Here is a 20824-nt window from a genome sequence, read left to right as displayed (position 1 = left end):
GACCCCTAAAACATCTCCAGCAGAATCGGCATTTTTGAAGATCCGGCTGCTACAGTAATTTACGGGATATTGTAGAAGCTCTAGCATAGTCGGTATCTGGTGCTACAGTGCGCTACAGTACTACGGAGAGAGAAAAATGACCCAGCAACAGTGCTAAAAAAAGACCACTAAAACAATGGCTGTTACTGTAGCACAAATGTAGCAACACTGTAATAGTACTGTTCACAGAGGCTGACATCGGGTCTGGAGAGAGAAAAAGATGAGTAGAAGGTAGAAAATAGGGTAGCTGCTGGAGATGAAAAAAATAAGAGATACTGTAATAGTGATAGGGGATACTGTAATAGTATTTTAAAAGATAAAAATTTGAGATAGCTGCTGGAGATGGTCTAACGAGTCGGGCCGGCTCGGCTATGCCGCAAACGCCTGACAACACAGCCCCACCGCCAGGCTCAGCTGCCTACTCCAGGGACCCAGGTGCAGAAAGCGCGCGCAACCGCCAACCGGAGCCCAGCGCCGCGTACTCGGAAGTCGGATCCCACTCCCACCACCGCACCGCACGGCAACCCTTACTAGGATCCAGGCAAAAGACACCTCTCTCCTCCTCCGCCCAAACCAAGCACCCGCCACCCGCCAGTAGTACCCGAGGTCGCATGCCTCGCTCCCTCGTTGGCGGTGACCTCGCCGGACCGGAGATGGCGCAGCCGTACATGAAGAAGGAAGACGACGACGGAGAGGGTTAGTCCCCTCCCCCCATCATAAACCCTACCCTGTTCCTCCCCGCCTTCTCGTACCGCTGCCTGCTGCTCTTGCCCGGCGGCGATCTGGGAACCGCTGCCTGTAATAACGCGCCGGATCTGGCGCAATCTCGCGAGGGATCTCGGCGGTGGTGATGGCGCGGATTTGTTTGACGCAGCTTTGCTGACCGGCGCGGCGTACTCGAGGTGGTCGTATGCGGGATTTGGTTGGGAATTGGGGCGGGAGGGCTCGGAGTTACCTGGATCTGGAGTGTGCTAGGTGCACCTCGTCGGGTGGGCGGTTCTCCTTCCAGTTATTGTTTTGTACTCCCACTTGCGAGAGGCGAGTCTATCCAGTGATTGACAGAGAGGTTCCGGTGACGCCCTATTGCCGGAACCTGTCTTGTTAATCTAGCATTGGAGCTGCATGCGTAATATTTCCATTTAGATCCGTTCCTTGGCCTATTTGGGTCTCGAGCCGAATCAAAAGCTGAAAATTCGACATAGATCAGTTGGATCTTTTAATGGTCTATCTCTGAACTGTCTGGAAAAGTCGAAATCGGAAGGTCTTTGATAACATTATGCTACAGCGCAGAGATATGATCTGCCTTCTTCTCAATCACCGGGACACCAGGTTAGTCAGGATCCCAAACCAGACCGCCCCCGTGCTTGGAGTTAAAGCGTTAAGCTGTTACTAGTATCTGCACCATTCTAGAACAGTCCCCTTCTTCTTTACTTCCTTAATCTGTATATCATTATGCTTTGCGATGCTGCCTGGAGGGTAATTCTTTAGTAATTTCAGGTTGGGTTGGAATCCCTCTTACAGTTCCTGAAAATAATAGTTTGATCTCGTCTGCTTATAAATTCAGTTCTGATCGTAACGAAAATGCTTTCAAAGTGTTACATGTTTATTAACTGTGGGTGCTTTCGTCAGTCGAGTACTCGCCATTCTTTGGGATCGAAAAGGGGGCTGTTCTGCAGGAGGCGCGGGCTTTCCATAATCCGCAGCTTGATGCCAGGCGGTGCTCGCAAGTAAGAATTTCTTGCATTTTCTTTACAACAGAGCATTTAGATGTATATTTTTTCACCGTCCTATTCTTATGGCTTTGTTCTTTGCTTCCTGTCCTACTTGGAATTTGGTTGCAGGTCATCACCAAGTTATTATATTTACTTAATCAAGGAGAGACATTTACGAAGGTATGGTACAAAACAAACCGCATAGTATATCTTCCTTGTGAGTTGTGTGTAGTTTGCGTGCATAAGATTTTGTGTAGTATCAAAGAAGCAAACTGATTGCATTGGTGCAAAGCAAGCTGTTTGCATGGGGAGAAGAGATACAGAACTAAATAACAAATTCTACTGTGTATGTTTCTGTTACAGGTTGAGGCCACAGAAGTCTTCTTTGCTGTAACAAAGTTATTTCAGTCCAGTGATGCTGGTCTTAGGAGATTGGTGTACTTAATGATCAAAGAGCTATCTCCTTCATCAGATGAGGTCAAATGTGAATGATGTTTTTTTTCAGATGAATAATTAATATTGTTCATGCCTTCTGATTCTGATATGTTTGACCTTCGTGTCCATAATAGGTCATCATAGTCACAAGCTCATTGATGAAAGATATGAACAGCAAGACAGATATGTACCGTGCCAATGCTATTAGAGTTCTTTGTAGAATAATCGACGGCACCCTACTAACTCAAATTGAGAGATACTTGAAGCAAGCTATTGTTGACAAAAACCCAGTGGTAGCTAGTGCTGCTCTTGTTAGTGGCATCCACCTGGTTCAGGTATTGCTATAATTCTATTGCGTAATTAGCAATTTCTTGTTTAAAGTCGTCTAACAGCATCTTTTATTTGTAGGCAAACCCAGAAATTGTGAAAAGATGGAGTAATGAAGTCCAGGAGGCTGTTCAATCAAGAGCTGCGCTTGTCCAGTTTCATGGTCTTGCTCTTCTTCACCAGGTGTAATCTTGTTCTTTTGAGCCAGTTAAATTTAGAAGCAATCGCAAAGGGAAAACTGTAGAAAATGCCTAGCTGCATTATTGGCTACTCGCAGGATTTATCTTTTTCTTATGCAAGTGAAGAGTGAACTACCTTATGCTCTACCTTCTAGTCTTTTCGGATGAACAATGGTCTACCACATGGAACTACTGATTTTAGCGTGTGTAGTATTAAATAAGTAATAAGTTACTCACTTGCTCTGCATATCAATGTAGGTTGTATGCTATGCTTTACTAATAATGAACAAAAAAATCTCGAGAAACGCAAGCATGTCCCTTTTGAAAACACTTCGGCTATGTTTGCATCATGTAAACCAGACATGATAAGGATGCAATATCAGGCTGTTTACTTGACAGCAACACAAAGTATCTAGCCTTTTAGCGTTCATTTGTTTGATAATGTTCTAGGAGGGCAGATTTCTTTTATTCCAATTCAGGCCTCTGCCCTGATTCATTCCCTGAAGCATACTTGACCGCCTATAGATTTGGTGAAGGTGGGTGATGTCAGGGCAGGTCATATCATTTGTCACGTACTTGTCGGAAATAGGTCATTGTTGGTTTGCCAGAGTGGGTCGCGGCCTCATGAGCAACTAACCTATACACCACTTGCTGCCAGCTCCCTGTTTGTTCATGTGCTGATGTTGAACTTTTTAGGGAAATTTCTTTTGGTTAAATAAGCTTGGGGACTAGTAGTTGTTACTATTTATGTTATCTTGGTAATGTGGCTTTTATTGAACTATTATTTTTGGTAGCCACTATTCTGTTCAGAGGATCCACTTTACGCCAGTGGTACTCATACCTTATTATGGGATAACACCCTCAGTTAGCATTGAATGTTTGGATTCCATTTTTCTGTGCCTAAATTTCTTTGGTATTTTGATGGTAAGGTTTTAGTAGGCTGCATGTGTGGTGAATATAGAAAGAGTATGATATAATTTCTGTTAGCTCGAGACACCGGATGTTCAGTTAATTTCTCTCCAACTTGCAGATCAAACAGAACGATCGTTTGGCTATTAGCAAGCTGGTTTCTAGTTTGACAAGGGGATCTGTACGTTCTCCTCTTGCACAATGTCTTCTGATTCGTTACACAAGCCAGGTAACCATTATATTCCTTTATTGGAAACCAGGCAACATACGTGAATTACTTGAAAACGAAGGGCAATTTGGCAGGTTATACGTGAGTCAAGCATGAACACACAAAATGGTGACCTCCCATTTTTCGATTTTTTGGAATCATGTCTCAGACATAAAGCAGAAATGGTGATTTTAGAGGCTGCACGGAAAATAACAGAGCTGGATGTTACAAGTCGTCAATTGGCACCGGCAATTACTGTGTTACAGTTATTTTTGAGTTCATCCAAACCTGTGCTTCGATTTGCTGCTGTCCGGACACTCAATAAGGTTATCCACGCATGTTCCTCAAGCTTTGCTGTTCAAAAATATCCTCACCCTATCTGTTTCTTGATTTGCCAACTGTCTTGCAGGTTGCTATGACACGCCCTCTTGCAGTGACAAACTGCAACGTGGACTTGGAAAGTCTAATGTCAGACCAGAACAGGAGTATAGCTACCCTGGCAATCACTACACTTCTTAAAACTGGCAATGAATCAAGTGTGGATCGCCTCGTGAAACAAATTACCAGTTTCATGTCTGACATAGCAGATGAATTCAAGATAGTTGTTGTCGAAGCTATTCGATCTCTGTGCCTGAAGTTCCCACTGAAGCATCGCTCAATGTATGAGATCAACTGAAAGACTGTTGATATAGTTTTTTTTTTTTAATTCCAGTGTTTTGACTATTTCTTTGTCATCCAGGTTGAATTTTTTGAGTAACAGTCTGAGAGAAGAAGGGGCCTTTGAGTATAAGAAGGCCATAGTAGATTCCATAGTTACTCTGATCAGTGAGATACCAGATGCCAAAGAAATTGGCCTGCTGCATCTCTGTGAATTCATTGAGGACTGTGAATTCACATATCTTTCTAGTCAGGTAATTACAATTATTATGTTATTAGTGTCAATAAAGTATTTATTCCTTAGCTTCCAGCTATCTATGAATTAAGCAATCTTCATATGCAGTGGTTATCTGATGTTCTGTAAAATGTAAAATGCCTGTGTAAGAAACTCTTTCATAGTTCGAAGTACAAATTTCATGTAGTTGTTGCTCCATGTTGTTTCCAAATACTGATAACTAGAGCAGTAGAAAATGTGCAGCACTGATAGTTTGGTACCTCTAGAAGTGCATGTCTGGACATGTATAAGATGCTTTTGTACCAAAGAGATTTAACTGATGAGATCAATTGTTTCGTTTTGTTGCTCTACCGCCACTTGATTGACCTAAAACTACATTTGGATAGTCCTGTTTATAATCTGCTTGATGAAAATATTCATATTTTCTCTGTTCAACTCTTTTTACTTTGAAGTTTTAGACTTGAGCTCACAGCCTCACACGTTAAGAAGCGCAAGATGACCATATGCTCCTTTTAAATTTTTGTCTCAGTCTACCTCATTAAATTCGTTTCTCTCCTAAACTACGCATCTTTAATCTTAGAGACCATCAACCATGAACAAAGCAATTGAGTCTTGTAAATTATAGCATACACTAAATTAAGTAGGGGACCTTTAGGAACACTTTTCCACAGACGAAACATAAAAAAAAGAACAGAGACAGTAATGTTCTAATATGTATATATTCTGTATATTCTGCCAAAATTTTCACATATGACCACTAGCAATACAACAATATGGATGTATGGCGTGTAGCAGGTTCAAGTGTTTAAGCAATTATTGCAACTGTTTTTTCTTCATCCACCATGCTATTGAGAGTTGAGATGAAGTGTTGGGGAATTTTTCGTAATTAAGTTGTGTGATTTGTTCCTACATGGAGGGGGGGGGGATAGAATTTCCTGTTACTTACATACTCAAAATTGAGAAGTGACTCTTTTGTTCTCTTATTGACAGATATTGCACTTCTTGGGAAATGAAGGGCCAAGGACATCAGATCCAAGCAAGTACATTCGCTACATCTACAACCGTGTGATATTGGAAAATGCCACTGTTCGTGCTAGTGCTGTCAGCACGCTGGCAAAGTTTGGTGCCCTGGTCGATACACTCAAGGTATGATAAAATCTAAGATCATTTCACCTATTTTTGTACCGTTGCCATCCCTGTGTATTTCTAGCTCATTTTGGATTTCTGATTTCGTATTGCAGCCTCAAATCTTCGTTCTTTTGAGACGATGTTTGTTTGATACTGAAGATGAGGTAAGTGTGGAAATCCTCTTGTTTTAATATTTTGTTTGTGAGGACCTATTATCGGGTGATACTAAGCTTCAAATAATGCTTCATCAGGTGTACTAGTCTTATTCAGCAGATACCTGTTATCAGATGACACCATGACATAGAAACTCATAATTCTTATATGATGTATATGGGCAATAATATGTTTTATTGGTCTTTGTTGTTGTAGGTTCGTGATCGTGCTACACTTTATCTCCAAACTCTTGGCGGTGAAATTGCCGTAGGTAACAATGAGAAGGATGTGAAGGATTTCCTATTTGGATCTTTTGATGTGCCACTTGCTAACTTGGAAGCAAGCCTAAAAACCTATGTATGTTTTGAATAAACATTATATTCTGCATGTTTCGACTGAAAACTCACATCCTCAAGAACTTAACAGGATCCATCGGAGGAGCCTTTTGACATTTCTTTGGTGTCAAGAGAAATCAAGTCGCAGCCACTTCAAGAGAAGAAGGCCCCTGGGAAGAAGCCACCTGCTGCTGCTGCCCCTGCACCTGTTTCAGCTGTTAATTCTTATCAGAAGATGCTTTCATCCATTCCTGAGTTCTCTGGGTTTGGAAGACTCTTCAAGGTTTGCATATTTTAAACTGTTTAGTGTGTTTCTGAGTATTGACAAGCACATTTGCTAAACTTCTCTCTTTCTGCAGTCCTCTGAACCTGTGGAGCTGACAGAGGCAGGGATCGAGTATGCTGTTAATGTGGTTAAGCACATTTATGACAGTTATGTTGTATTGCAGTACACTTGTGCAAACACTATAGAACAGCAACTGCTAGAAGATGTAAGCGGCACGTTTCAAGTATTTTCTTCGAGGTGTAAGTGTTAACCCACACTGAAGGTTTGGTAAATGTCTTTGCTTCTTTCAGGTTACTGTTCACGTTGATGCCTCGGATGCTGAGGAGTTTTCAGAAATTTGTTCAAAACCTCTGACAAGCTTGCCCTATAATTCACCTGGGCATATTTTCGTTGCTTTCAAAAAGCCAGAACGTGTTTCTGCTATTGGGAAATTTTCAAATGTATTGAAGTTTATTGTGAAAGAGGTAATGTAATGATATTGCATGTATATAATCTTCCCCCACGATCACACATTAATCATATTATCCTATATATTCCAATAATTGAAGTATGGTTAGTTCTGTATCATATGAATTTGGCCAACTTTTGGGATTTTCTATCCACGACAATATGAAATAACTCTGTGAAAACTCTTTGAACAATATGTAATTTTGTAGTTTCACCTCCTCTGAACCTGAGAAGTTTTGGAAATTGTTCTAGGTTTCACATGACTATCAGCCATTGTCTTTTAATTTAAGACGTGACCTCGAATGGGGTTGCTATTGTTTTTGTGTTTTTACTGTTCTATGACTAAATGTAGTTTCCCACTTTGTCAGGTTGACACATCTACAGGGGAAGCTGATGAAGATGGTGTGGAGGATGAATACGAGATAGAGGACCTTGAAATTGTTTCAGCTGACTATATGCTGAGGGTTGCTGTCTCCAACTTCAGGAATGCCTGGGAAAATATGGACCCAGAAAGTGAGCGTGTTGATGAGTATGGACTTGGGGTTAGAGAGAGCTTGGCTGAGGCCGTGAGTGCTGTCATTAATATACTTGGGATGCAGCCGTGTGAGGTCAGCTTCCAGTTCTCTGAACTAATCTCAAAAAAGCAATTGTCTATTTCCCTGTGCATCGTTAGATATTTCTTGGAGCATCATTAATAAAACTCGACCCTAAGAATATAGAAGCACATCAAATGATACCTTATTCCTTTACATTTATGTTGATCTTTGATATTCTTCTGCCTTGTTATGGGGGTTAGAACTATTAACATGCAAGAGTGAAATAGTTGGCTACTTGATGTTCTTGGGATATGACATTCGAATGAACTGCATGCATAGATGTGGAATATGTAGACAGTTAAGTTGGCACAATGATAGATGATAACAATGTCATCGTAATCCAGTGTGGACTAAAGAGTGCACGGTCAGAACTTAGCCTTTTGGAACTTGGAACTTGAAAGGTTGCTAAGTACTCCAGTTACTCGTGTTTTTCAGGGCACTGAAGTTGTACCAAGAAATGCAAGATCGCACACCTGCCTGCTATCTGGTGTGTTTATCAGCGATGTGAAGGTTCTAGTCAGGTTGTCATTCGGACTCAGTGGGCCCAACGAAGTGGCGATGAAGCTCGCTGTCAGATCAGATGACCCTGAAGTCAGTGACAAGATCCACGAGATTGTTGCGAGTGGCTAAAGTGGAGTCTTCCCATCTCCTGCGAAAACAATGTAGAGCCGGTAGATACCTATACCTGTTTGTGATAAAAATAGTGGTACTACACTCTTGATGCTTCGATGCTTACAGACGCCTAGTTGCCTCGTGCATATTCTCAGAGAGTGCATTCTGTAACGTTCTGCTTGCTGTACAAATAATTTTTGTACGCGTGCATCGTCGCATCAATAGTAACTTGCTACGCTGTTAATCTAAGTCCTTATTCCATTGTGGTTTGCTTTTGATGCGTGCTCATGAACTGTGACTCCGAATCTGTCAGCTTATGCTGGTGTTGGCATAGTAGTAGTTTGTGGTCGAGCCGCTACTACAAATCCAAGCTGTGTGGCCTCAAACGAAAAACAAAAAACTGCAATTTTTAAAATATGCTGGTGTTGGCATAGTAGTAGCTTGTGGTCGAGCTGCTACTACAAATCCAAGCAAAAAGTCACATGTTCCATTGCCGGGATTTGAACCCGGGTCGCCTGGGTGAAAGCCAGGTATCCTAACCGGACTAGACGACAATGGATTTGTGATTGACCGTATCTATTTATCTCTCATATACAAGTATTGTGCCATCTAGCCCTCCAAGGCCAGCAGGTCACCAAGCCGCTCGTTACCAGTCCCTGCGAGTCGGCCGCTCCCCTCGCTTGCTCCACACTCCGCCCGCGCATTCCGTCGAACGCCTCGTCCTCCTCCACCTCCATCTCCGGCTTCCCAATCCCCATCACCTAAACTCTAGCCCTTCTCCCCGCCACTACCACCCCTCCGTCCTCCACGCGGGCGATGCGGAAGAGGTAGCATCCGCCGATGGCCTGCTGCTGCCTTCGCGCCGCCGCGGCGCCCCGCCTCCTCTTCTACCGCGCTGCCGCCTCGCTACGCCTCCCGTCGCCACTCGCTGTGTTCAGGAAGGTAAATGTTATAAAAATCCTTCTTCCTCTCATGGCGTGACGACTTTTTTTTTTTTTTTTTTTTTTTTTTTTGCGACGACATGGCGTGACGACTTGGGGATTAGGAGGGAGCGACAAAATTTGGGGATGCTCATTACCCTAGTAGCATCAGGAAGCCCATGAGCCACACTACTGGTACTTGGATTGCATTGCCGTGGTTTACTTATACTCTAGTTTCTTCAATGTACAGTCGAAATTATATAGTTTCGTCTACTGTGTGTAGTCCCGCTGGATTTTTATTTGGGTTAACCACGATATTTATATTTCGCATTGGATTGGCCAAGCCTTTTTTCCGCTTCGAAATCATAGTGATTCTAGGGCTTCATCATCTTAATAATTTCAAGGATTTTAGTGTCAAATAATATTGTTCTAAATTTTTCTCTTTAACATTAGGGTTTTTCGGATCAGTCAGTTTTGCCAATCACAGATTCAGTCGAGAATTTTCAAGGACCATCAGTGCAGACTACTCCACGGATTCCATTGTATGATGACAGCATATCCTCAGGTATATCGAACACATTGTCAAATGCCAGCGAGGGTGTCACTCGTGCTGACCCTTCAAAGAGTAGGATAATGCTTGTTGATGGAACGTCAGTGATGTACAGATCGTACTACAAGATCTTAGGTTAGTGTTTTCCGAATTCTTCTTTATTTCACCGTTTTGTTGATCTTTTTTGTTATTTTGTTTCCTTCCTGTTTCTTATAAGTAAATTTCTAAAGAGGATACACCTTGATGTCTGTACTTAATCTGTACCTCCATCAGTAAATGAAACACAGGAACTAAATTTTGGTATGGAACTGTTGGCGTTAGTTTTCTATGATGTTAAGGGTATAGAGAAATTAAGTAAGCTTCACGAGTGCTAAAATATAGCATGAAAAAGAAAACTTTCACATGTCCACACATGCAAGTTTGGCTTCATAACATGGAAGCATTTCTCTCATGTCATTTACCCATAAGATGCGCATTTCCTTCGCAGGTTGACGGTTTAGCTGCTGGATTGCCTAGCCTAAGCTATGCATATTCATTATCGTGAAGTCTTATCTTTCTGGTTGGACTTTGTGCTATGCTGTTGAAAAAACATCTTGTTCTTCTGTAATTATGTTCGTATAGTCAGGTCAAAATTATATCCAACATAACTGTCTTTAGCAAAACTGCCTGAACTCCCTCCTTCATAAAATTGAAGTTCACTAAAGAAAAGGCACCAAAAGCAATTCCTAATTAGGTGCCCTCAAGCACTGTAAAATTTGCTTCTGCTACCTTTTTGTCATCATCCTCATTCTTTCTGCATTTTTTTCACTGCTGGAATATGCAACTCATCCATTTCTGTTTCCACGGGTGTAGCACAGCTGCAGCATGGCCAGTTGGAGCATGCTGATGGCAATGGGGATTGGGTTTTAACTATATTCAAAGCTCTATCCCTGGTAAGTAGGACTTTTCCATAGCTAAGGTGTCCTTGATTCTAAGAAGCGCAAAACCTTACCACTTATATTTGTATACATTATTGGAACTCATGCTGTTACTCATGCTGTCTTTTTATGATGTTGTGGAATTGATCAAGCTTAACTGTCAAAATGAGATAGGAATTGCTTGCATTAGATATTGCTGACAGGCAGTAGTGTTGTCTTTTACCAAGTCTATTGACATGGATGTAGATGGTCATTTAGATGATCCATTGGGATTTTTGGACTCACTGGTAAAACTAAAAGGAAAGTTTGCGCATAACTGCCTGTTTCAGGATTAAGATGTTTCGCTTGTTACAGGAGTTTATTTTCAGTTAACATTAGTGTATATTTTACTTTGTACTTGACTACTTAATGTGCTTTTTTGTGGTTGCACATTTTTTTTTTTAGTAGCAAAGTGCCAAACTACATGTTAAGATTGTAGAAGTTTGTGTTTTGCTTTGTGTGTTATTCATTGTGGTGATTCTGTTGAATTGTTTCTGCAGCTTCTTGACATGCTGGAATTCATTCCATCTCATGCTGCGGTATGTTGAGTTTTAGTGTGGTTTCTACAGGCATCGTTTTCTGTTTGTTTTCTCATAAGCCTTCCGACCCCTTATGATTTTGTTTACTCATTTGCAGGTCGTGTTTGACCATGATGGTGAGCTGTGTCCATCAGATAATTCTCATCTCCATTGAGTATACTGTATACACATTCTTATTGTTTAGTATTCGTGCAGTGATTCTTTTGTTGATCACTCTCTGCAACACACTTGCTACATTTTTTCAATAAGCATCGGATCCTCATCAAAACATGATGTTTACATTGTTCAACTTACAACAACAACAACAGCCTTTGTCCCAAGCAAGTTGGGGTAGCTAAAATATTGTTCAACTTATTAAGCTAAAATATTGCACTACTCCGGCATATTGATTCGCCGTAAGCTTTACCTTGCTATCAAATTTCTTGTTACCATTCTTGACTGATTTTCATTCAATATACTTTCATCTAAGATGTTTGATTAAATTCAAAATCAATACTTGTTTTTCTGTGGATATTTGCGGGTCTAGGTTTTCTCTTTCCTTTAGATTGTGAGACGAACCCAGTATCCTTGCTGCACAAATTTAAAGTGATACATTTCCTTAAAAGTTCTTAGAGTAACAAATAAGTCACCAAACTTTTCTTTTCAGGAGTTCCATATGGTCATTATACTGCCATGCCATCCAAAGAATGTCACATGGCAAAAGGTAAGAGTAAAATGTACTCAAGTAAGTTGATGGGATCATAGGAGAAGGTAATCTGTGCCTGTCATTAGCATCTTGGGGATGCATCTAAGATTTTAAGCTGATCCATGGCCTGGATCCCTTGACATTGTGCACATAAGCCATGTTTTGTTACACTCCATTCCTTGGCTAAGAAAGTGTCAGGCGCAGTGGCCAGTAGGAATGATACAATACAAGTTGGATAAAGCAGTTTTGGATTGCTGTATCTTACCATTGCAGCACCACCAACTTTTACTTTTTAAGACTTTTACGGGGCTTAGTTTCTTGTTTCTGATTCTCTTTACAAATTGTTCATTTCTCTACTAATAGACTAATAGTTAGACACGGAGTAGTGTATTGGGAGCAAGAAAATATGAGGGCATCTCCAATGCTCCAAGGTGGCAGGTGCTTAAAGATTGTTCACACATTGGAATGCGAATGTGTTAAAACTTAAGCTCTGATGCTTGCATGAGATATCGTTAGCTTGAATAACTACTTATCAGAATACGCCGTTGCTTTTTTAGTGTTGGGTGCTTTTTATTGCAACGGTTGTCTCCTGTTTCCTCTTATGTTTTTAAACGTATAAAATTATAATTCCATTATTCTTTTCTTAGGAATGACCTTTCGCCATATGTTATATCCTGCATACAAGAGCAACCGCACCCCAACACCTGACACCATTGTCCAGGGCATGCAATACTTGAAGGCATCCATTAAGGCAATGTCAATCAAAGTAATTGAGGTAAAAAAACACTTCTGCATTTTATTACAGTCTGGATAGAGATTTGGCATTTTTCAAGAATGCGCTCTGAGTATTTCTGAATTGGAGGAGCTGTTGATACTTGGCATTGCTAAATAATTGATGCAGGTTCCAGGTGTTGAAGCTGATGATGTCATTGGCACCCTGGCTGTCAACAGTGTGTCGGCAGGTTACAAAGTAAATTCTTGTGCATAGATCTTTTTTCAATTATTCTATCCATCAACTGTTCATCAAATTTTTTTCCATGAAAATTTTGTTAGTAATTCATGAGTCGTCCTCCAAAGCTTCTGTGTTCTGTCACTCATCGTTGATATGCTTAGAATTGCTTCTTCTATTCAAAACTTTAAATCTCGAAAACAATAGAATAGAAAATTCACACGGCGATCCAGACTGGACCAGCCCCCCTCACAGAACACAACAGGCGCATGCACACAAGATATCTTCTCGTGTACTCTGGTCCTTATCTATGACTAGTATCTTTCTGTCTTAAAATGCCTCTCTCCTCTGAAGGTACGGATTGTCTCGCCTGATAAAGACTTCTTCCAAATTTTATCACCTTCTTTGCGTTTGCTTCGGATTGCTCCACGCGGTTCAGGGTCAGATCAAATGATTTGTTGCATTTCATAAGTGTGTAGCTGGACGATTCAAATAGTTAATTTAATGATTTGGACATTCAGGATGGTTTCATTTGGAGTTGAAGACTTTGTCAAGAGATATGGAGCACTGAAACCCTCGCAGTTTGTTGATGTTGTTGCACTTTCAGGAGACAAAGCTGACAATATACCAGGTACTCCTCTGTTACTGATTTGTCCTATGATGCATACCTTTTCTAACATTCGATAGGAAAGGGTAACAAGATATAACCTGCTTTGGGTTTGGTTAGTCTGTTTGTTGCATGTCCTTGACCTGTAGTCTTTTCTGACTGCTGCTTGGCAACAGACTAGGCAACCAAGCACAGTAGTGGCTGCTGCCATCTAGAAATACTACATTCTTGTGCTTGACTGCCTTTGCTTTTCTAGAGTAGTATCAGCATTTCAGCTCTAAAATTAACTGAAACTGGGAATCCTACACAATGAAGAGAAATAACTGTAAGAAGTCAATGCGAAGATGGTAAAAAATCGAAAAGCAAATACAGACGTTCAGCATCATGCGTTTTACTGTAGATCTTTTATGGAGGAAATGGTAACTTCATGATCTTCTAGAAATATTCGTTTGTGCTTCTACTTTTTTAGCTATTGCTTCATTTGTTGTGTACTATGTGATTGAAATTGGATTGTACTTTTAGCTGTTGAACAAAGACCATCTCTGACCCATCAAATGAGTTATTAACCATACTAAATCTATGTCACCTTTTTAGTTAGAAAAACAATTGTTTTGTGCCTGAAAAATATCTCTTATTTATAATCGTTACCAGCAGTTGTTCATCATTCCTTGCCACTTTGCATCTCTGATCGAAATTTATCTTTGTTGGAACCTATTGACTGTGAGATGCTTATGACATGACTGGAAACACTTTCTTTTGCAGGAGTTGAAGGGATTGGAGATGTTAATGCAGTAAAGCTGATAACTAAGTTCGGTATGTCTAAAAAACTTGCACTCTGGAAGACAAACTAAATCTGGATTAGTTTAAGATTTGTAGGATGTAGTATATTCTCTTTTAGATTTTAGCTTGTTGGTGCAAACTGATTGATCTTGGTACACATGCTGATATGATAAAGGATGTCTTGTGTACAAGTGATCATCTTGCAGTGTTTCAAAAGTATAGCAATGATGTTATTTTTTGGAAATTTCTAAATAGGTTCCTTGGAGAATCTACTGAAATCTGTGGATGAAATTGAGGACAAACGAATTAAACAGGTAAGGTGGACCATGCTCAATCTTGTACAATGATAATTCCTGTCCTATGTCTTCATGCATCAGCATGCACTTGTGCCTGTGCACAGAAACTCCAGCAATGCTGCCATGATTTCGCTTCATTTGGTTATATGATGCCTTTGTTGCAGCGGAATTGGTCAATACCATGGTCCTGAAAAACTAAATATCATTTTAGTTCTCACACTTAAATTAATCTGGTATCTCCTTGAGTATTGACATCATTGTTTTCTTGTCGAACAGTTTATATTGTTTATCAATTGGTAACGTTGAACTGAGTTTAATGTTGTTCATTACAGGTTTTGATATCTCATTCAGAACAGGCAATCCTTTGCAAAAGCCTGGTATTCGTTTATTGATGTTTCTGTGAAAAATTATTGCTTCCTTTCTAATTGTTAAGAGACCATCTATCAACTAAACTCATTTGACCTTCTTGTAGGCCACATTGCGTTCTGATCTTCCTCCTTATATGGTTCCTTTCAAGACAGACGACCTTGTATTTCAAAAACCACAGGTGACTTAGAATTTAGCATCATAGCTTTTGTTTTAAAAAATACCTGCAGCTAAATTGTGCTCAATTTATGTTTCTCCTTCCTGCGAACATTTAAATTCCTGTGACATACCGCTTCAGGATGATGGAGCCAAATTCATAAAACTCTTGCGGGCTTTGGAAGCATACGCAGAAGGCTCCTCAGCAGACCCAATAATCAGAAAAGCAGCATATCTTTGGAACAAACTTAAATCATGATAATCTTTGGTCGGACATGTCCTGAAACTTTAGGGATGCTGATGTTTCCAGCAGTGATTGGGAAGGAATTTTCCCAAGGTTAATAGATTGGATCAGAAGATTGGATGCCTGCTGCAGTTTTGGTTCCAAAATATTGATGCCATCGGCATGCTTCCTTAAAGTGTGAATCAGAGTCCAGCCATATCCAAACTGCAAACCAAATGTTGCTTGCGCATTATGGTGTGCTGAAGCGCACAAATTTAAGGTGCCGCCTGCATATACAGGGTGCGCAAGTGTGCATATCACGAAACTAATTATAGTTAGCTCTGTAGATAAAATCACAACGTTGCTCATGTAATCTGCCTTTTTTGAGAGGAGGGCTCACGTAATCTTTTTGGCCTTATATCGTTTGCACTTTCAAAGGGGTGAAGGTCGAGGCAAGTCAAGCGACTGGCTCGACACTTCGACTATGTGCAGCTTTCGCAAAATCTAATCTGGTGGTGAATTCATGTGCATAAGCGAGTGTGGTCACAAAAGCCTGCACTTGTTCGCTTTTAGCCGATGACATACTGGCTGTAGCTACTTGCCGGCTACCATTGCCACGCACAGCAAAACACCAAACCAAACAAGCTGCCATGTGCCGGCGTCAGCTCGCCGCGACATGGCTCCTGCCGGGATGTAGCACGAGCTGCTCTGCGGCACCTGTTGACCTTGGGTGCTGCCCGGCACTCCGGCCGTCGTCACGCAGAACCCCGTCGGCGTCGCCCCCTTGCTCGGCCGTGGTATACCCTACAAAGTTAATAGCATCAGTAACGCCCGTTCCATCAAGCAAAGGCAGCAGAATCGGCGAGAACTGGAGTTCCATCACGAAGCACCTGTGCCGGAGCTGGAGTTAAACTGGCCGGAGCCGCCGTGCTGCCACCTTTCACGAGCCCGATGTCGTAGTTCGACGTCAGGTCAGTCTGGTACAGACCGAACGACCGCTCCGACACCGGCCCGGGCTTGAGGTCCTCGTCGTAGAGCGCGAAGATGTACGTGTCCACCGACTTTCCGGGCGTCCGCGGCGTGCCGACCTGCGACTTGAGGTGCGCCACGAGGTTGCCGTTGTACGCCTTGGCGTTGTCCACCGTGGCGCCGGCCTCGTCGGCGTCCCCCTTGTACGGCCACCCGGTCTCGGCGATGACGATGTCCACGTCGCTGTACCCCTTGGCGTCCAGCGCCGCGCGGATGGCGTCGAGCTGCGCGTCGAACATGTTCATGTAGGTGAGCCCGGACACGGCGTCGACGCGGCCCGGGTTGGGCTGGAACAGGCAGAACGCCAGCGTCTCCGGCCGCGTGTCGGAGGTGTACGCGAAGTAGGGGTACGGGTTGATCATGAACGGTGCGCCGTTCTGGTGCAGGAAGTCCAGCACCGGGTCGAGGCTGCCGGCGAGGTCCGGGTGGAACGCGCCAGAGGACGGCGGGTCCGACGACGAGAGCACGGCCATGGAATGAACGGTGGAGATCTGTTCGTTCCCAACTTGACTTGTTCAAGAACCGTCCGGCCAACCGTGCATTTTGCTGTAATTAGGCATTGATCACATGTGACGAGAAGATACGTGCCTTGGTGGTTGAGCCAGAAGGGAGCGCAGCGAGGAGGTTCTGCATGGCGGGGAGGAGCTGGGGCGCGAGGGTGGGGTCGCCGGAGTTGAGCAGCTCGTTGCCAACGGAGATGGCGGAGACGGGCACCGTGGTGGGGATGTTCGCGGCGGCCCAGGACGCCGCGGCGGCCGGGGAAGACGCGAGGTTCGGGACGTCGCCGTTGGGCACGCCGAGGAGGATAGAGATGTTGGAGCCCGCGAGCGCGGCGATGAGGTCCGGCTGGGGCTCGTAGAGGCGGAGCTTGCCGAAGGACGTCGACATGAGGAGGCTGGCCGTCGACGCCGGCGGCGGCAGGTTGTCGGCGATTGTCCCGTAGTTGACGCCGATGAACGACTGCGACGCTGTACATATTGAACTTGCACGTGAAGTCGAAGTTACAGAGCACACGGTCATTTTTTTTTTTGGGGTAAAATTTAGACATTAAGCACTTACAGTCCGACAGAAAGCTTAGGAAAGCAGAAACTTTATAGTACACCATGATACTAGATGATGAAGAGTATTATTATTATGATTCAACCGTTCATTTTAGTAGGTATTATTGTAATTATCTTGATATCTTTAGGGATAATTACGTCATTGACTGACCGAACTTCGGACTTTCACCACCTACCATCGATCGACCGACAGAGAGTGGAAACCCTAATAAATGAAATGAACAGAATAAGTGAAAGTTTATCCGAAGAATAAACTAACATTTTGATCTTCCCTAATTAAACATATAATTTACAAGTTTATCATAGTTTTTTTTCCAATCCTACCTTTATGATACCCATGATACTCTTTAATGATACCCATAATACTGATTGGCGATAGAGTATCGTTGGACCAATCTAAATCACCGGATAAAAAAAATGGACGATATGTACTTATTTAGTTGTACTGTAAAAGTCCTTAGGAGAGAGAACTGCGTGCACAACTCGTGATGATACGAATCAGATTTTGGGACAGAGCCGAATGAAAAATAGCCCATTTGCGGGGAACGCCTGACGCGCTCAGTCACATGCAAATGTACCTCGGGAGCTGGCGTTAGACAGCACCGGCACCGTTGCACAGTCTTGGCCTCTTTGGGCGCCATCATCTGTCATGCAGAAGCAGGTACCCCAAGACACGACCGATTAACTTTTGTTTCGCGGCTTAATCAGCATTGGTGGCCGCTAAAACCACTCTGAAGTTTTGTCCAGGAGTTGTTGGTTTCTATGAATTGATAATTTGGTAATCGGCATGCTCCTGCTAGATTCCTTGACCAACAACCGGTTTGGTGGACTCAAAAGTGTGAGCCATTGGCCAAAGTCACCTCATGCCAATCCAATTTGAGCATGACCCATGCCAGAGCAGGAACAGTTCGTGTGAAGTTGCTTATGAGCTACGCATACTCTTCCCTCTTTTAAGCAAGTCAGCTTCCGCTAATACAAGTACCAATGCACCGTTCTTGTCACCAGACAAAAAAAAAAAAACATCCTACTCTGTTCTGCTGCGCCGTTAGAATCATGGGCTTGATAAGAATTTGTCTCCAAATTGACAAATCCCCTCCGATCACAAGTGATTGTTATTTTGGATATTGACACGGTTCTCAAAATATATATTTGACTACTATTTTTTGTGTGATATTTTTATAGACTATAGCAAAATCACAATATTATAAAACTACTTTTTGAGACAAAAATACCTGTATCATTTTCAAAAATTCAAACTTAATATATAAAGAGTAATTTATAACCAAAATTTAAAAATATTGATGCACACAGTCTAAACCGACGTTTATTTGTGATTGGAGGGAGGAGTTTAATTTTATGTATCGCCTTTGAGAGCAAGTCTAACTTAATTCCTTTCTTTATCTAGGCGTTAAGACTGTGACTATGACTCAATTGACACATGGGCCGAAGGCTGAATGAAACCACAAGGAAAAGAGAAATTTCAATCTCTCCCAACCTTTTGTTCTCTGTTGTTGGAGAAATGTCATTTTCATGGGGATCAAAAGTAAAATGTCAGCAAATCCGTCCCACTTTAGATTAGCGAAAATTGTACCATCAATCGCCATCCACTTTACACACCATTCAGCAAAGTTCGGTAACTAGCCCGCGAATGACTGACCTACGTATGTAGTAACGTACGCAAAGTTCGCAGAAATGAAAAAGTAATGTACACTGCGCTCTTTTTTTTTTTGCGGCATAACAAAAGCGAACTGAATTGAGTAACGAGCTAGCGATTTCGAGGATCTGTTACTCTGGAAAAGGAAATATTCTGACATGATTCGATGTTCAGCTGTATGGCATGCTCTCACTTTTCGAGAATAGCCTAGAGAATCAAGGCCGGAACTAAACTCAAGTTAATCCTGGTTGCAAAGCAAGATGAATTCCTAAACCTTGATGGCGGTAAGAACAAACTAGCAAGTAGAGGAAAAAGAAGAGCAAGAAGCATATTCCGACATATAAATTAATCACAGGGATAGAAAGAACTCTGAAGCATGTTACCAAAGAAGCAAACGGCATGAACTTACTTGCCAAGTGGAAGAGGAGGAGGACTTGCAGGAGCCCAAGGATCACAGCAGCACCCTGCCACCTCCCGATCCCCATGCTGCTGACTCTTACTGCAATCCTCTGCGACCGCCTAACGTTATGTCCAGGCTCCTCCCATGGCTACTTGAGGTATGGAAACGGATGCGAGGAAGAAAGCGAACGAGCTCGGGAAAGCAAGGCGCGGGACGGGATACGCAAGCAAGGACCGGAGCCCAGCCTTTTCCCCTTCCCGCCCGCGTAAAGAAGACGAAGCGCGCGAGGCGACACCGTGGGCGCGCGGCAGGACGACAGACGATGTGTGTGCCGCAGAAGCTGGTCACCCTCTGCTCCTTTTGTGCGTATCTGAATCTTATTTCTTTTAAGTACACGCCACGGACCCCACACTCATACTTATAAACTGAAGAAAATATAAGTACTCATGTCAAGTCTAGAACTCAAATACAGATAAATAGATTCTATCATAAGAAACCTAAACTTGCGCATCTGAACCTGCCTGCACAAGGTGTCACAGCCTACAACTTGCTAGGCTTCAGGCCTAGCTTCTTTTATAGGCGTTCACCAAAACATATAAGCGTAAGCAAGGATTGCTTCAGGTGTAATGTTCCTCCTGTGGATCAGCACGGCGAAAAGCAGAGGCAGGAATAGGGGGATCGCTTGGGATGGAAATAATGGTGTCAGTGCAGTGCAGCAGCGGTTGCTCTTTGGTTTCGCAGAATTTCTGGATAGGGATTCCAGGAAGGATGTGGCTGTGCACCTGCGCCGTGTGCCTGACGCGTCGGAAATAGCAGACCTGTGAAGTCGTGGTGAATGGATTTTTATTTATTATTTATTTGTGCCATGGTGATGATGATGGGGTTTTGCCTGACTGCCCTAAATGGGCCACTCAGCATGGCTCAGGCCTGTTTAGACATGGCTCATTTAGACATGTTTCGATTAGTTCGGCTAACTAATTAGGTTATATCGTATCAGTCTACGTGTTGAAAGCGTGACTCACAGCACGACTTGTGAAATACAGTGTTATGTCAGGTCGTCTATACATAGTTGCGGTATGACGGGGCGGTTCGAGCGGGCTGGCCATGCAGCGGAGCGGTCGGGCAAGGGTGGGGGCAACAAGGCGGAGTGGTCGAGCGGCGGAGCATTGCGGTAGGCGACCGGGGTAACGTGATTGGGGTGGGGCGGGGGCGGGACGGCTCAGGATGGGGTGGCTGGGGAGGTGGTCGGGCAGCCACTGCTGGCTAAGCTCGTGCTTGGGTCATGTCCTTACCAATCCATCTAAGTCAGGTCGTGTCATGCCGGCATGACGTGCCGTACGCTTGACTCAGTCACGTATAATATCTTATATCGTATCATATTATACCTGTATCGTG

General features: G+C 42.9%; 3 protein-coding genes and 1 non-coding gene across 6 annotated transcripts; 2 read left to right on the top strand and 2 right to left on the bottom strand.

Moving 5' to 3' along the window:
• The first annotated feature begins 507 nt into the window (after window positions 1-507).
• On the top strand, window positions 508-8519 carry LOC133911974 (coatomer subunit gamma-1). The gene is made up of 18 exons (XM_062354489.1): window positions 508-735; window positions 1669-1766; window positions 1881-1931; window positions 2115-2228; window positions 2321-2521; window positions 2595-2696; window positions 3723-3830; window positions 3905-4135; window positions 4219-4469; window positions 4549-4720; window positions 5692-5847; window positions 5943-5993; window positions 6199-6339; window positions 6409-6600; window positions 6677-6808; window positions 6894-7067; window positions 7419-7658; window positions 8082-8519. The coding sequence occupies exons 1-18, from the start codon at window positions 651-653 to the stop codon at window positions 8274-8276; spliced, it is 2694 nt and encodes an 897-aa protein (XP_062210473.1). The 5' UTR covers window positions 508-650; the 3' UTR covers window positions 8277-8519.
• Window positions 8520-8743: 224 nt separating this feature from the next.
• TRNAE-UUC (transfer RNA glutamic acid (anticodon UUC)) lies at window positions 8744-8817 on the bottom strand. The gene has a single exon. It is a non-coding gene; the product is annotated as a tRNA-Glu (tRNA).
• A 55-nt stretch (window positions 8818-8872) lies between these two features.
• On the top strand, window positions 8873-15703 carry LOC133911975 (uncharacterized). Of its 3 annotated transcripts, none has more exons than XM_062354490.1 (15): window positions 8873-9200; window positions 9632-9863; window positions 10581-10660; window positions 11185-11223; window positions 11321-11339; window positions 11870-11926; window positions 12556-12683; window positions 12810-12878; window positions 13212-13297; window positions 13379-13488; window positions 14227-14277; window positions 14500-14558; window positions 14873-14917; window positions 15013-15087; window positions 15205-15703. In XM_062354490.1, exons 1-15 carry the CDS (start codon window positions 9099-9101, stop codon window positions 15319-15321), a joined length of 1269 nt encoding a protein of 422 aa, XP_062210474.1. In that variant the 5' UTR covers window positions 8873-9098; the 3' UTR covers window positions 15322-15703. The 3 variants fall into 3 exon arrangements, with proteins under 3 accessions (XP_062210474.1, XP_062210475.1, XP_062210476.1); XM_062354492.1 differs by lacking the exon at window positions 8873-9200 and adding an exon at window positions 9268-9373; XM_062354491.1 differs by lacking the exon at window positions 11870-11926.
• Window positions 15704-15778: 75 nt separating this feature from the next.
• Window positions 15779-20082, bottom strand: LOC133911976 (glucan endo-1,3-beta-glucosidase 7-like). Its single transcript, XM_062354493.1, has 4 exons — window positions 19439-20082; window positions 16903-17282; window positions 16176-16805; window positions 15779-16089 (listed from the first exon to the last, which is right to left on the bottom strand). Exons 1-4 carry the CDS (start codon window positions 19512-19514, stop codon window positions 15880-15882), a joined length of 1296 nt encoding a protein of 431 aa, XP_062210477.1. The 5' UTR covers window positions 19515-20082; the 3' UTR covers window positions 15779-15879.
• Between the last annotated feature and the right edge of the window lie 742 nt (window positions 20083-20824).

This window comes from Phragmites australis, chromosome 3 (assembly GCF_958298935.1).
Source record: "Phragmites australis chromosome 3, lpPhrAust1.1, whole genome shotgun sequence".
Classification (NCBI taxonomy): Eukaryota; Viridiplantae; Streptophyta; class Magnoliopsida; order Poales; family Poaceae; genus Phragmites; species Phragmites australis.
This window is presented reverse-complemented; position numbering and strand designations above follow the sequence as displayed.

Coding starts and splice junctions, on each gene's coding strand:
- LOC133911974 (XM_062354489.1), top strand. CDS start 651: ATGCCTCGCTCCCTCGTTGGCGGTGACCTCGCCGGACCGGAGATGGCG. Junction 6,601..6,676: donor GGTTTGGAAGACTCTTCAAG/GTTTGCATATTT, acceptor CTCTTTCTGCAG/TCCTCTGAACCTGTGGAGCT. Junction 7,068..7,418: donor TGAAGTTTATTGTGAAAGAG/GTAATGTAATGA, acceptor CCACTTTGTCAG/GTTGACACATCTACAGGGGA.
- LOC133911975 (XM_062354490.1), top strand. CDS start 9,099: ATGGCCTGCTGCTGCCTTCGCGCCGCCGCGGCGCCCCGCCTCCTCTTC. Junction 13,489..14,226: donor CAAAGCTGACAATATACCAG/GTACTCCTCTGT, acceptor TTTCTTTTGCAG/GAGTTGAAGGGATTGGAGAT. Junction 14,918..15,012: donor CAATCCTTTGCAAAAGCCTG/GTATTCGTTTAT, acceptor ACCTTCTTGTAG/GCCACATTGCGTTCTGATCT.
- LOC133911976 (XM_062354493.1), bottom strand. CDS start 19,514: ATGGGGATCGGGAGGTGGCAGGGTGCTGCTGTGATCCTTGGGCTCCTG. Junction 16,806..16,902: donor CTTCTGGCTCAACCACCAAG/GCACGTATCTTC, acceptor GGGAACGAACAG/ATCTCCACCGTTCATTCCAT. Junction 16,090..16,175: donor TAACTCCAGCTCCGGCACAG/GTGCTTCGTGAT, acceptor TTAACTTTGTAG/GGTATACCACGGCCGAGCAA.